This window comes from Sturnira hondurensis, unplaced genomic scaffold (genome assembly GCF_014824575.4).
Source record: "Sturnira hondurensis isolate 20B ecotype Veracruz unplaced genomic scaffold, ASM1482457v3 Scaffold0020237, whole genome shotgun sequence".
In the NCBI taxonomy this organism is placed as follows: Eukaryota; Metazoa; Chordata; class Mammalia; order Chiroptera; family Phyllostomidae; genus Sturnira; species Sturnira hondurensis.
The window spans coordinates 2,341,160-2,355,409 of NW_028092868.1; the positions used below are offsets into that span (position 1 = coordinate 2,341,160).

A 14,250-nucleotide genomic window follows, 5' to 3' on the forward strand; every position below is an offset into this window, starting at 1 on the left:
GGTGCCTGAAGAAAGCTGAGGACTCCAGTAAGTAGGGAAAGGCGTGGAGGGGTGTTCCAGGCCAGAGACCTGTAGGAGGACAGGGGGTTGAAATTTTAATGAGTTATTTCAGGGATTCAGAGGAAGATAGATTAGAGTCTGTCCACTGCTCAGCTCAAGAAAGATTGCAGGCCCCGTGATGCCCCTGTGCCCACCTCCTCCCTGCCCCCAGGGGAGCTCTGCAGGGGGCCCTTGCCCTCAGCTGCTGGATTCTTCACTGCGTACGTCAGTATCCCTAACCGATACAGGTGATGGTTCTGCATGCTTCGGCATTTTTATTTATTTACTTATTTTTAATATTTATTTAATTTATTTATTTTTAGACAGAGGGGAAAGGAGGAAGAAAGAAGAGAGAAACATCAGTGTGTGGCTACCTCTCATGTGCCCCCTAATGGGAACCTGGCCCACAACCCAGTCATGTGCCCTGACTGGGAATCAAACCAGTGACTCTGGTTCACAGGCCAGCACTCAATTCACTGAGCCACACCAGCCAGGGCTGCTTTGGCGTTTTTAATCAGTATGGTCAGGTGGTTTTCTCTTCAGTGTGCCTGTTAGCGCAACATTACATAGAGCTCTGTGCGTGCTGAGACCTGGTGCTCTCGATCCTTTGTTTTCCTAGCCGTGCATTCCTCAGGGTCTGCTGGTGTCACCACTTACTTACCCACGTGCTGCCCAAGGACGTTTGCGAGTTTCTGCTTGTTCCCTCTTGGAGCACAGGGACTTCTTCCCTGGGCCGCACAGAGGGGAGGAGGCAGAGAGTAGTTTCCGTGCGGTTTCAAAGGGCCTGATGGGAGCGAGACACTGTCCCGTCAGCAGTGGGGAGCCACAGAAGGCTTTTGAGCAGGAGTGAGTCTCAGTCAATGATGGTGTGTTTTGGGGTTTTTTTTTTGCCAGTGCCTTGCAGTTTGTGTAAAGGAAGCTTTCATAAGGGTCAAGTTAAGAGCTTCTAGGGGCTGTTTCTGGGTGAGCCCTTGGGCTGGGGGGTAGAAGGTGAACTTGAGAGAAACTCTGTCTTGGTCACATGTGTCAGGGAGAGGGTTAAACTGGGGCCGAAGCTGTGTAACTGGGTCGGTGACAGGGCCTTTCCCAGAAAGACAGGTGGCTGGAGGAAGAGCTGACAAGTGTGGTTTTGGACCCTGGTGATTGTGACACAGCCAGTGTGTAGGCAGAGGAAGGAGGCGCCAGAGGCATGGGGAAGTCATTCTCAGGAAGGCTCTAGGCCCCAGGCTTGGAGCCCTAGGTCCTGGGGCCCCTCCTCCCCTCTCTCCCCTGCTCTGCACTGCGACCCAGACTTGAGGCCTACAAGGGCAACCTGTCCCTCCCGCCACAGCCAGTGGGGCACAGACCTCAGGCCTGGCATCCATCTCCACCTTTCCACACCTCCAGCATCCCCTCTAGTCCAGACCCTTGCCTTCTCTCCCTCATAGTGACTCAGTTTCCCCTGCCACCCTCCACTCTCCTCCCCTTCCCTTCGTCCTCTACACAGCAGCCCAGGGAGCTCTCAAAAAGGGAAGTCAGAGCGCGTGCTTTCCTACTTTAAAAGCCGCCGGCAACTTCCCACCCCTTCTCCGTCACCGGGATTCTGCTCACCTTGCTGACCTCTGCTATGGTGCCCTCTGCCCCTCCAGCCCTGCCTGGGCCTCCTGGAAACTCCCAGGACTCGCCCCATTCCTGCCTGCCCCGAGACCTTGGTACTACACCACCCAGGCTGTGCATATTGCTGGCTCCCTGTTATCTCTCGGTTCCCAGCTCAAAGGTTGCCCTCAGAGAAGAAGCCTTTCCTGACTGCCCCATCCACAGTGAGACCTGTCCCTTCCCTCTCCTGTCCTCCCCTCCATCTCCAGCTATACTTAACCACTTCTTTGTTGATTGGTTTTCCGGTGTGGTCTGTGGGCCCCTCCACTCACCCAGCTGCCGAGTTCTCTGCTCAGCATGTACCCAGCCCAGCAAGCACAGTAAATATTTGTTGAATAAAGCAAATGAAAGAGAGGGGCCTTGTTGACCGCAGCTTCTTAGTGCACAGACCCTCCCCTCGTGGACCTTGACCTTCGTTAGGGAACAAAGCACCTATAACAAGCATCTGAAAATGGAAGACAGGGAGCATTCGGCAGCGCCGCCCCCTAGATGTGGGCAGCCAGCACCAGCAGCTGTGAGGGGCGCCTGGCTGAATGGGGGAAGGAAACAACAGTTGCTCAACACTTTCCATGGCCAGGCCCTAAGTGCTACCATTTGTTACCTTGGTTTATGTCACTTAATCTTCACACAGTCCTGCAGGGTAAGTCCTGGTAGCGCCATTTTTAGGATGAGGAGCCTGACCTGTGAGACTGAAGACTCACCCAGGCTCCCAGGGCTGGGGGTGGGACGGGCGAGCCATGCCTAGAATCCAGATCTCTCCGTTGCCAGGGGCCCTGGACCTTCCAGAAACTTGACTAAGCAAGAAGTGAAGCTGGGAGCGGGACTGCAGGCATGGCTGTGTGGTGGTGTTGGGCCCAGAGCGAAGGGTGATTTTAACAACTTATTTATTTACTCTTTTTTAACTTTGTATTTTGAAACAATTTCAGACTTGCAAAAATATCACACAGAATTCCTGTATGCCCCTCCCCCAACTCCCCTGAACTTCACCTCTTTCACAACCACGGCACCGTTATCAAAGCTAAAGAGTTAACATCAATACAGATTTTTCAGTACTCTCCAGACCTTACTCAAATTTCACCAGTGGTCTCACTAATGTTCTTTTTCTGGTCCAGAATCCAGCCCAGGACAGTTAGCCTGTTCCAACCGATGCCGGCAGGTGGGGCATCTCTCTGGCACCAACTCTTTGTCATCACTGACACACCCACAAGAATCAGAGGGTCCCCCCAGCTTGTGCCCTCCCTCCCCTGGGGCGTCTGCACGCTCCCATCCAGTTCTTTGTGAGCTTTCCCAAGATTCTCACACTACCTGCTCCCTTACTTCTTGGAAAGTCACCTGCAGAGAGGCCTTCCTGGACTTCGGTCCTAAAATAGCAGCTCCTGTCCTCATCCTCTGCCCCTTTGCCCCATTTTGTTTCGCCATCTTCACTTGGTAGTGTGTTTATTGTCCTGCCTGTCCCCACTAGAACGTAAGCTGCAGGAGGTGCTGGCTGTGCCCGCCGACGGCGTGCCCAGAGCAGGCAAATAGCAAGGCCTCAGCAAACACTGCTGAGTGAATGAAAATACAAAGAGGCTGAAGCTGATTTTAACATAGAAGAACAGACGGGTAGTTACAAAATAGCCACGGGGATATGAAGTGCAGCATAACGGGGATATGAAGTACAGCATAGGGAATGTAGCCAATAATATTCTAGTAACTATGTATAGTGCCAGGTGAGTTCTGGAAATATTGGGGGGAATACTTTGTAAGTTACATAAATGTCTAATCACTATACTGTCCACCTCAAACTAATACAAAGTAATATTGAATGTAAACTGTAATTGAAAAAATGTAAAATTATTAAAAATTAAAAAATAGAAGAGAAAGAAGGCCTATGAAACATGGACAGAAAGACCCAGAGGCCATGACTGGTGTGGCTCAATGGATTGAGCGCCAGCCTGCAAACCAAAGGGTTGCTGGTTGGATTCCTAGTTAGGGCACATGCCTGGGTTGCGGGCCAGGTCCCCAGGAGGGAGCGTGTGAGAGACAACCACTCATTGATGTTTCTCTTCCTCTCTTTCTCCCTCCCTTCCCCTCTCTCTAGAAATAAATAAATAACACCTTTATTTAAACAAGACACAAAGGGTGACAACACCCCCACAGTGCGTCAGAACCCCATCAATACCCGTGCACGGGCGCACAGACCAGGGGCTGCAGTGACCCGGCTTTAGTATGTCATTTCTCCTAGACTGTCCGGGAGACCAACTTGGTTTGCATGGAAATCAGCCATGTCTTCGGGAAGGGCCCGAGGAGCTGTCCCTGCACCACACCCCTCCCCCACTGTGAGGCAGGCACTGTAAATCCCTGTAGGTATCTGTGGCCTGTCATCTGCCTTCCACCCCGAGGTGTCTGTGTCCAGTTTAGTCCCCCACAATCCCCCCCTTTCTGACTGCCTTGCTGCATAACCCTCAGCATTGACTGCCCCACCCCCAGCCCAGCCTCAGTTTCCCTTCTGAGAAGCCCGGGCCTGAGACAGCTCCTTTCCCTGCCAGCAGGGCTGCCTCCATCCTTTGTAGGCTCCATGTAAAAGGAGATTCTGAGCCTCTTATTCAAAAAGCAGGAAAAGAGTGCCGTGCGAGGAACTCAGACATAAAGCTTTTCCTTTCTTTACCATCTTTCTTTCGACTTGCCACGGTGTTTTTAAGTTGCTATCTAGTGTCATTCTAAGTGAAAGAAAACCAATCATTTAAATTATCAGCCTGAATTTTTTCATTTATTTTTGCATTGTACAGGACCAGTTTTAAAAGCAAATGGGAGGACATTTAACTTACATGTGGAATCACTGAGATGACACAATTCACATTTTCTAGCTTGTGCGGGCTATGCGCTTTGTTCTGGCTGGAACGCCAGAAGGCTGAGCCAGACTAACTCAGCTGTTTTCATTTCACTTCTTGCCACCGTCACGCGCCACCTTCAGCTCGGTGGTCAGCTCCCTGAGAGCAAGGAAGGCCTGCTGGGAGGAAGATCACTTATCTTCTTCCCCTTTCCATCTGAATCGTACGGGGCCATGACACGAGTAAGGAAGATGTGCCAGGTCTCCTTGGTCATTTCTGTCTCTTAGAACACCACTGCGCTCTTTACACCTTTGAAAGCAAATTCTGGTGTGAGCTGAGAGCGTGGCCCCTCAGGCCAACGAGTGCCTCCCTCACCCAGCCGTACATGTACACCCACCTTGGTTCACTTTGAGTCTCGTTGGATTCCCACACTCAGTAGGTCCGTCAGAATTCTGTGCTCAGGGGTCATTGCAAACATGGTGTGTGTACAGGGCTCCAGGAAACGGGACATGCATGTGTTACGTGTATCACCACCTCTGCTCGTGTGCAGGTCCCGTTGTCCCACCGGACCTCACACAAGGTCCGAGGTAAAATGGTGAAGGTGACAGCAGCAGAGCGTTAAGCCACACAGGGGTCACACACCAGTGGAGCTGGCCCTGCATGGCGCATTCTGGATTGGGAGGACTCCGTCGCTCACAAGCCCCGACGTTCTTTTTGCAGCCTTTTCGCCGTGTAGCCCGGGATGGCCTGCCGTGGCCACCAGAGGAGGGAGAAAGTGTGGTCAACCCATCCTACCACACCTCTCCCTGCTTCCTCCACCAAACAGCCAAAGGGAACTTTTTAGTTTCCCCAAATAAGCCTGCTGACTGTTATTATAGTTTCCTCTACCCCAGTGGTTCTCGAAGTTGTGGTCCCTGGGCCGCAGCATCGGCCTCACCTGGAGCTGCTAGAAAGATGCCAATTCCGGGCTGCACCCCAGACTGCTTTCTCAGGTGGGGCTGGGAATCGGTGCCTCAGCCCCTGGCATTGTCCTGATGCAGCGCCGCTCTTGCTGAAACGTATTTCTCACCTGTTTCAGTTTCCTAACTCCTCTACCCCTTTCCCAGAAGAAACCCCTCATACTCCAGGAGTCTTTCTGAATTCTTCACTTCTCCCTGACGGGCTGCAGACTGAGGGAGTGTCTGTCTCGTTTCCATGTTGCCCTGAGTACTGAGCAGGGCGAACAGTGGGCAGGCAATAGGTGCTGGGGAGTCGCATTGACTCAGGGCAGCTGGGAGAGTGGAGGCCTGGTGCCTGGGCATCACGGAGGGTTGGGGATGCTGGGGCTGAGCACAGACCTCCCACCCACAGGTACAGCCTGTACACCCGCACCTGGCTTGGGTACCTCTTCTACCGACAGCAGCTGCGCAGGGCTCGGAATCGCTACCCCAAAGGCCACTCCAGAACCCAGCCCCGCCTCTTCAACGGTGAGTTCTGGCTGCCCTGGGCCAGCATCGCCCCCAGCTGTGCCTGCCCACCCTCCCTGCCTATGCCCTGTCACATACCCCGGACTACTCCCTGCCCTTCACCCCACCCACAGTCCTTCTCTCCAACCCCCCAGGAGTGAAGGTGCTTCCCATCCCTGTCCTCTCTGACAACTACAGCTACCTCATCATTGACACCCAGGCCCGACTGGCTGTGGCTGTGGACCCTTCAGACCCTCAGGCCGTGCAGGTGAGGGGCAGGGGACCTGGGGTACCCTCAGGTGCCAGGTCTGGCAGCTTCCCCTCACTAGGGAGGAGCTGATGCTGGTCCCCCTGGCAATGGGAGGTGCCCCCTCCACATGTACTCACATACAGAGACTCTCATGACCATAGCCTGGGGGCAGGTCGGTGTCCAGAGTAGCTGGGAGAGTGGGGGAGGGCAGCAGTGAGGGAACCAGAGCCAGAGAGAGCGATGCTGACCCAAGACTGTGGGTCCGGTGGGTTTCCTGTGTCTCCCACTCTCTGTGGCCCCTTTCTGGACCTCTTTCTTCTCTCCTCACCTCTGTCAGTGTCTGGGACTCTCCACCTTTCCCTCCCATTTATTGTTCCCATGTGTGCATACGCCTGTGTGCCTGACACTCCACGGGTCTCTCTCCCTTCCCCTCTCTCCAGCCTCCCCACCCTCTCCCGTGTGCCGGTGCTGAGTCTCTGCTGCTGCCGCTTCCCCAACCCTGTCCTCCTACCCCTTCTTACTCTCTAGCTCCATCCCCTCTCTCCCCCTCACCCCTCCCTCCTCTGCACCCAGCACTCACTCTCCCATCTCTCTCTGCCTCCAGTCTCCCTCTGCGTCCTGTTCCTCAGTCTCCGTAACTCTTCTCTCCTCCAGGCTTCCATTGAAAAGGAGGGTGTTACCTTGGTTGCCATTCTCTGCACTCACAAGCACTGGTAAGGGACCAGCATGGGGGGTCTGGGTGCAGATGATCTCCCCTGGCTGACTCTTGCCCCAGCTGAGCTTGCCAGGTCTGAGCCCCGTAAGGTCAGGCTGGGCTGGGGGTCAGGAGGTCAGGTGGGGGTCGTCCACCTTCCTCATGAAGTACTGGGGCACTACCAGAGAGGGAGGGAAAGGGGTGAGTCTCCCACTGCTGTACGTATTAGGCTTCCGAAGCCCCGGTGGGGGAGGGGCGGGCATCTGTCTCGAATCCCATGGGCATTTGTTGGATGGCTTCTGTGCCCTAGACATGGGCAAACCTGTGATCTTTTCTCTCAGGAAGATTATAGTCCAATAGGGGAGAGAGCCTGCATGAAAATGTACAACAGTAATAAACGATGACAACTGTGGCAGTTGGCTCAGGGCACAGGGGGTGGTAGGCACCAGGTGGGGCAGAATCAGGTCCACTTGGAAGAATTCGAGGCTGATGACCCTGGAGCTGAGAAAGTTCACAAAGATCAGTTGGCATTGGCCAGGTGAAGGGGGTCTGGCAAGTCGGGGGCATGGCGTCCTGGGCAGGGAAACAGCTTGAACAAAGGCTCAATGGTGGGGACAGCTCGGCTCGGTCCAGAAGCCAGGCACATGCAGGGCTCCTAGGCCTGGAGGTGCCGTGGGGAAGCGGGAGGTAGGCAGGCCCAGTGCAATGGCCTCTCAAAGCCCGTCCCTGCCTCTGCTGTCCTGCAGGGACCACAGCGGGGGGAACCGCGACCTCAGCCGTCGGCACCATGACTGCAGGGTGTACGGGAGCCCTCAGGACGGCATCCCCTACCTCACCCAGTGAGTCCCTGACCCCAGGGCTGGGGTGGCACTCTCATGGGCTCACCCCTTAACCTTCAGTGAAGAAGTTCAGGGTTACCAGCAGCTGGATCTTTACTGATGCCCCTCCCAGCCCTCAGAGAGCAGACAACAGCCCATTTGATCAGCCTTGGTCTTCAACACTGGAAGAGGGGAGGGTTTGGATCTGAGGTCCCGGCACTGGGGGCATTTTCTCTCTGGCATGGAAGCCTCGACTCCTGCAAATCTCCTAGGGCAGGGCAGGGCCAGCATGGCATGAGCTCTGGTACCTTCTCTCCCCTATTGCCTTGCTCCACAGTCCCCTTTGTCATCAAGACGTGGTTAGTGTGGGGCGACTTCAAATCCGGGCTCTAGCCACCCCTGGCCACACACAAGGTCATCTGGTCTACCTGCTGGATGGGGAGCCTTACGAGGGTCCTTCCTGCCTCTTCTCAGGAGACCTGCTCTTCCTCTCTGGTTGTGGTGAGTTCCCCCAAAGGGAAGAGGAAGGATGAGGGGTAGCAGAGAGGGGGTGGGGCAGCGCAGGGCCCGGGGGCAGCCACAGTGCTGCATTGAAGCACTGGTGTCAGTGCAGATGTTGTCTCGGCAGTTTCTCTCATTTGGGGTAACCGTTACCCATGTCGCCTCAATTTTTCTTTACTATCCTCACGACTTCCTGTAGAGGCTGGACAGAATGAAACAGGACCTGTAACTGAGTACAGGGCTCCCAGGGCTTTTGTTTCCACTGGGTGGAGCCTGGTTCTCTGATACAGGGACCAGGGGACCAGGTTACAAAAGCTTCAGAAGCCCTGAGCGAGAGGAGGATGCTGTGGCTCAGGAACCACAAGTCTCAGGCTGTATGGGGCCCCCAGGGCAGCAAACACAAAGACGAGGTGCTCTGTGGACAGGAGCACCCAGCATGGCCATGCTTGGGGCTGTCGGAGCCCAACCTGAAGGCGCAGCCCCCTGTGCACCCGCGTGCCAGCATGTGCGGTAGAGGCCTTCAGAAGGGTGTGGTTGGGGGCGAACATTTGGGCCCAGCTCCCAGGGCCACCGTGGAGGGTTGGTGGCCCGAGGTGTGCACGCGGGTCCCCACCCCCTTCATGTGCCGTATAGCATGCTATAATATCCTTGTATTTTATAACACGCCCCTCACCCCACCAGGACGGACCTTCGAGGGCACTGCAGAGACCATGCTGAGCTCGCTGGACACTGTGCTGGGGCTGGGGGATGACACTCTGCTGTGGCCCGGTGAGGCGCCCCACTCCTCCCCACCCTTCACCCTCCTAGGTGCCCCTGGACCCAGTTCCTATCCCAGAGGCAACACGGCTCCTCCTCTGGCGATTCCCAGGAGCCCACTGTAGGGGGGTGCAGAGCCCCCTTCTTTGTGGAATACTGGCTTGGTGACGTCCCTGCTGAGCCAGAGCCTAGGACAGAAAATAGCCTTTGCTTGTCAGGGAGAGTCCAGTCTGCGTGTGTCCATTGTACACACCCATATCCACATGTTGTGTGTCCCGCCATCCATACACAATCCATACATCACGTGTCCCTACAGACATCACATGTCCAGTTTCTAAAACACACTCACTGATATCTTAGTTAATCTTCAGAACATTCAGCTCATCCATTTATTCATACTTTCCTGAGCACCTAACATGTACCAGCCTCTGTTCCAGGCACCAGAGACACACCCTTGCCCTTGTGGCATTATTTTCTCCGCTTGCCAAAGAAAACTGTGGCTCAGACAGGTGGCTGAGGTCACTAAGATGGGCAGAGGCACAGCTAGAACACCGTCTCCTGGCTGCAGGCCTGGTGGTTTCCCCTGAATTGCTTCTGCCTCTTCCCACGCGGCTGACCTGTGCTCACCCTTCCTGGAGAGCACTGCCCCTCGGGGAAGACCTTCTCTGCTCACGCACCAATCTCTCTCTGCCCTGCCTCTCGGGCCCGTGGGCTTCCCTAGGTCATGAGTACGCAGAGGAGAACCTGGGCTTTGCAGGTGTGGTGGAGCCCGAGAACCTGGCCCGGGAGAGGAAGATGCAGTGGGTGCAGAGGCAGCGGATGGAGCGCAAGAGCACGGTGCGGGGCTGGGGGTCCAGGAGGGGCCGCCAAGGCACTCCCGGGAGGGAACCCTTGCTTTGTGCCCCTCCCAGAGCTCTGACATGTTTTGCCTCATGGTCCTTTGAGTGAGAATTTCTGGACCCCAAGACTGGGCAGGGGCGGGGGCACGTCCCTTGTTGGGTTCGTTTGCCAGATTCTCCCCATCAAAGCCAGGTGCCTCTGGTCCCACAGTGCCCGTCTACCCTGGGAGAGGAGCGCTCCTACAACCCTTTCCTGAGGACCCACTGCCTGGTGCTGCAGGAGACTCTGGTCCCAGGCCCGGGCCCCAGCGAGGATGACGGCTACTCCCGGGCCCAGCTCCTGGAGAAGCTCCGCCGGCTGAAGGACCTGCACAAGAGCAAGTGACGCCCCCAGCCCACCTGAGTGGTGGGGAGGCCAGACATGGCCCGCACACCCATCCCCCTCATTGCTACCATCACCACCTCCATCAGAGCCCAGAGTGGGCATCATTTTCCAATACTGGTCGGGGAGAGGGACAAGGTGGGGGACTTGGAGGCCAGAGAAAGGGGACAAGGGGACTGCACTCAGGCTGGAATGCTCCACAGGGTGCGGCTGAGCTATCAAGGGTAACAGGAAATGAGGAGCCCTGGGACATCTCCAGACCTAGCTGGGAGGGTCCCCTCCTCCCTTCCCCTGTTCCTGATGTGGTAGTGAGCGGCTCTTAGCTCCTCACTCAGAAGGCCTCACTCTCACTGGAGCCACCGACAGGCTGAGTACATCTCCCCCCCTGTCTCCCATTCAGGGTGGGAAGGAAACAGTCCCCCAAAGTGGCCTGACATGAGATGCCTTGGAAAAGTGGTCATTGAGAGGGGCACCTGGGCTCTGGTTACTGAGACACTGCCCCTCATCCCCCAGCCTCCCCTCCCTGCCCCCACAAAGGCATTTTTCAAATGAAGCCATTTCTGAGAAAGATGGAAGGCCTGGAAGTCTGGCTTCCCGGCCAATGTCTGCCTCAGTGACTTCCCTATAGCCTGGAAGAGGGAGGGCCCTGGTTCTTGACCTCAGGCTGAGGAGACACCAGAGGCTGCTGGGGTTGCAGCCCAGCAGTCCTGAGGGTCGCACGGCTCCCTGCACAGCTGGCCTGGTCCTGCCTGCTGGCCTCTGCCCCTGCCCTGGGCCAATGGGAGAGAGAGCTGTCGTCCACCACGGCAACTGCCGTTTTCTCATTGCAGCCCTTATTCTTAGAACTTCTGCCTTCCTCTAACTTCTACTTTACCCTCAGCCCCTTTCCCCTCTTAGCTATTAACACAGTCATCTGGCCCTTTGCAGTATGCCAAGAACACTCTGTGTCACTTCTCACTTGACCCTTGGCCCCATCCTGGCTGGGGTGCGCCCCTGCAGTAGAGTCAGAAATCAAAAGTCCGGGAGTAAGTGGCAGCCTCCAGGACCCTAGGGCTGGGCCGTCCCTCAGCTCAGCTTCTCTGGTCTTGGGCCCAGGGCCCTTTGGGGCCACGGCAAGGAACCCTAGGGTCCTCAAGCAGGCGTACCTTGGGTCAGCCAGGGACCTCTCCTCCTTCAAAGAGAAGCCTTCCCTCAGGCTCTGCTCCCCTCTGGCGAGCCTCCAAGATGCCCCCTGCCCTCGGTTTCTCCTCATCATCCGGCCTCTGCCCCCTCTCCAGCCACAGCCTTTGATACCAACTCTAGCAATACTTCCAGAATAGTTAGAGCCCTGCACCCAAAGACATGCAGTTTCCTGCCTCTGTGCCTTCGCTCATGCTGTTCTTCAGATTGGAATGCCTTTCCCTGCTCCTCCTGCCTTGTCTGCCTGGCAAAGCCCTGTTCATCATTCCAACGCCCCTCAGAGGCCCCCTCCTCCACGAAGACAAGCCCCATGCCTCTCCCCTTCCAGGCTACCTCTGCTCTTTGTAAATGCTTCTCCCCTGGCACTTACCACTGTATTTTACTTGTTTACATGTATGTCTCCCCTCCAGACTGTGAACCCTTCAGGGCATGGACTGTATCTTATGCATCTCGATTTCTGCGCCTAGCACGGTGCCTGGCACGCAGTGGGCGCTCAATAAATGTTAAATGAATGAATGATTTAACACAGGTTTGGTCACTGAGTGGGCTTGTCTTTGTTGCTGGTTCCGTTTTTCTGTCTGGGTTTCAGGTCCACCAGCTTGGAGTTACTGTACTTCAAGAGCTTTGGCCAGAAACAGTGCTATGAACACATCCTCCTGGGCTCGTATGCCTTTGCTCAGGGCTTACGATCCACTACTTCAGTGTTTCCCAGAGCTTGAGAGGCGCAGGTGTACCCTGGCCACAAAGGAGTTGGTTCAAGATGGTTCTGCGTAGTCACAGCCCAGCAGTGAAAAGCACCCCAAGCATAAGGCCCTGGCCTCTCTGTGACGTCACTCTACCGAGGAGCCAGACGCCAGTATCTGGAGATAGATTTTAATAACATTGTTTTGTGTTCATTGTGTTGATCTTTGGGGTCAATATTCTGGACAAGTGACACCACTCTTCAATTCATGACAGTAATTAAAGATATATTTTGAAATATAAAATGAAGCAAAGGCGACATTTGGCTATGGCAGAATTCTTGTGTTTTTTGTTTTTAATTTTTTATCTTCACCTGAGGATTTTTTCCCCCACTGCTTTTAGAGAGAGATGAAGGGAGAAAGAAAAACATCAATGCGAGAAAGAAACATCGATTGGTCGTCTCCCATATGCACCTGGACTGGTGCCTGGACTGGGGATCGAAACTGCAACCCCGGCATGTGCCCTGACTGGGAATCGAACCGGTGGCACTTTGGTTCACAGTCCTCACTCAATTCACTGAGCCACACCAGCCGGGGCTCACCTTCCTGAAGAAGGGCAGCTGACCATGCTCAGTGATTGTCTCTGTGTCACTGCTGTCTTGAATGGGCAAGCCCCAGGGCCAGGTCACTCTGCATATGCCCAGCTTCTAGGGGCACTTGGTAATGGTTTTCTGAACCATTTTCCCAGGGCCTTGGGTGACCCTCCCACCCCGGCATCTGTCCAGAATAATGGTGCATGCTTCTCCCAGAGCTGGAACGACCAGCAGCTCCCAGGCAGCTGGCTCCTTGCTTGGAAGACAGCAGGTGTCACTGGCTTTAGAGACCTGAGTTTTAATCCCACCTTTGTCACTCAACATCCAAGTGACCTTGGAAGAGTCACTTCTCTGACCTCAGTTTCTTCAACTTCCAATGGAGATGATGAGCTAGATAAAGTCAGAACACTTCCAGGTGCAAATGACAAATACTCAAAAGAAAGGAGCTTAAACCAAAAAGGAAATTTATCAACTCATAAAATTGAGGAATGTGGGACTATGTCATGATGAGTTCAGGCATAAAGATGAACAGTATCATTCAGCTCTGCTTTCTACTGTATTGGTTTGGTTCTCTGTCAGGCTTTCTCTCTGCAGTGGAAAAATTATCTCCAGAAGTTCCACGCTTCTGGTTCATCAAACCTATCAGAACCTCCCATAGCCTTAGGGATTGAGTTTCATTGGTCCAGCTTGCATCATGTGCCCAACCCTGAACCAATCCTAGGAGTTAGGTATATGGACTTCTCTGACTGGTCAGATGAGCTCACATGACTATAAGAGGAAGGGCAGTGTCAGACCCAGCTGAAACACCACACACTGAGAATGGAGAAAAAAATCCCCCACAGATACAGAGGAGGTTCGATACCAGAAAGGATGCAAAACAGCAAAGTCATGATCCGTCACTAACGATTCTACCTACTGTTAGGAGAGTCAGAGGAGAAAAGGCACATGAAGTCACTTTGAGAAATGCTACATCAGGTTTCTGGTGCAATAGTTGGTTATAGGAAAGAGATGGAGGTAGACATACAGCCTTCAAGGTGTTTGAGTAATACATAGTTTTAAAAATAACTAACAAACTGAACTAACAAGGGAACAGACTTATAGATAGAGAGCAGGATGACAGCTAATGGGGAGGGGAACGTAGAGAGTGGAGCGGTGGAGGAAAAAGGAAAAAGGTCTCAGACACAGACAACAGTGTGGTGACTGTGGGGGGAGGGGAGTATAATGGGACTAAATGGTAATGGGGAAAATACAATGAAGATTAAATAAAAAAACACAACCTCAAAAAAAATAACTAGCAAGCAGTTAGTTTTTTTCTTTGGTTTTTCTGACATAGGCTATCTCTCTGGGGTACAAAAGGAGAAAGGGCCTGGGGGTGCTAAATGGGCAGCCATAAGCATTCCAGGGCAGAACAAAGAACAGGGGAAGGTGCAGGCATGAACCCATAGACATGAAGAGGCCTGTGTGTGCATGCGTGTGTCGGGGGCTGGTCTTAGCCCTCCAAGGCCTTGGCCACAAATGGAGACTTTGAAAGCATGTGGAAGCCTAACCCCGAAGGTTGGTAAGTGCTTGGCTCCAGCAAAGCTTGGCCAGGATGGTAGACAGAAAAAGGACTTGGCCCTGACTGGTGTG

General features: G+C 54.2%; 1 protein-coding gene across 3 annotated transcripts in view; it reads left to right on the forward strand.

Annotated features, from left to right (window-relative positions):
- PNKD (PNKD metallo-beta-lactamase domain containing) overlaps positions 1–11,877 on the forward strand; it is a 59,277-nt gene extending 47,400 nt beyond the window's left edge. For all 3 annotated transcript variants that reach the window (XM_037029177.1, XM_037029179.1, XM_037029178.1), the window contains 8 exons: positions 5,835–5,950; positions 6,085–6,197; positions 6,834–6,892; positions 7,620–7,712; positions 8,029–8,192; positions 8,874–8,960; positions 9,670–9,785; positions 9,999–11,877. In XM_037029177.1, the coding sequence (XP_036885072.1) occupies positions 5,835–5,950; positions 6,085–6,197; positions 6,834–6,892; positions 7,620–7,712; positions 8,029–8,192; positions 8,874–8,960; positions 9,670–9,785; positions 9,999–10,172 (922 nt within the window). In that variant the 3' untranslated portion in view covers positions 10,173–11,877. The remainder of the gene's footprint in view (positions 1–5,834; positions 5,951–6,084; positions 6,198–6,833; positions 6,893–7,619; positions 7,713–8,028; positions 8,193–8,873; positions 8,961–9,669; positions 9,786–9,998) is intronic.
- Positions 11,878–14,250: the final 2,373 nt, after the last annotated feature.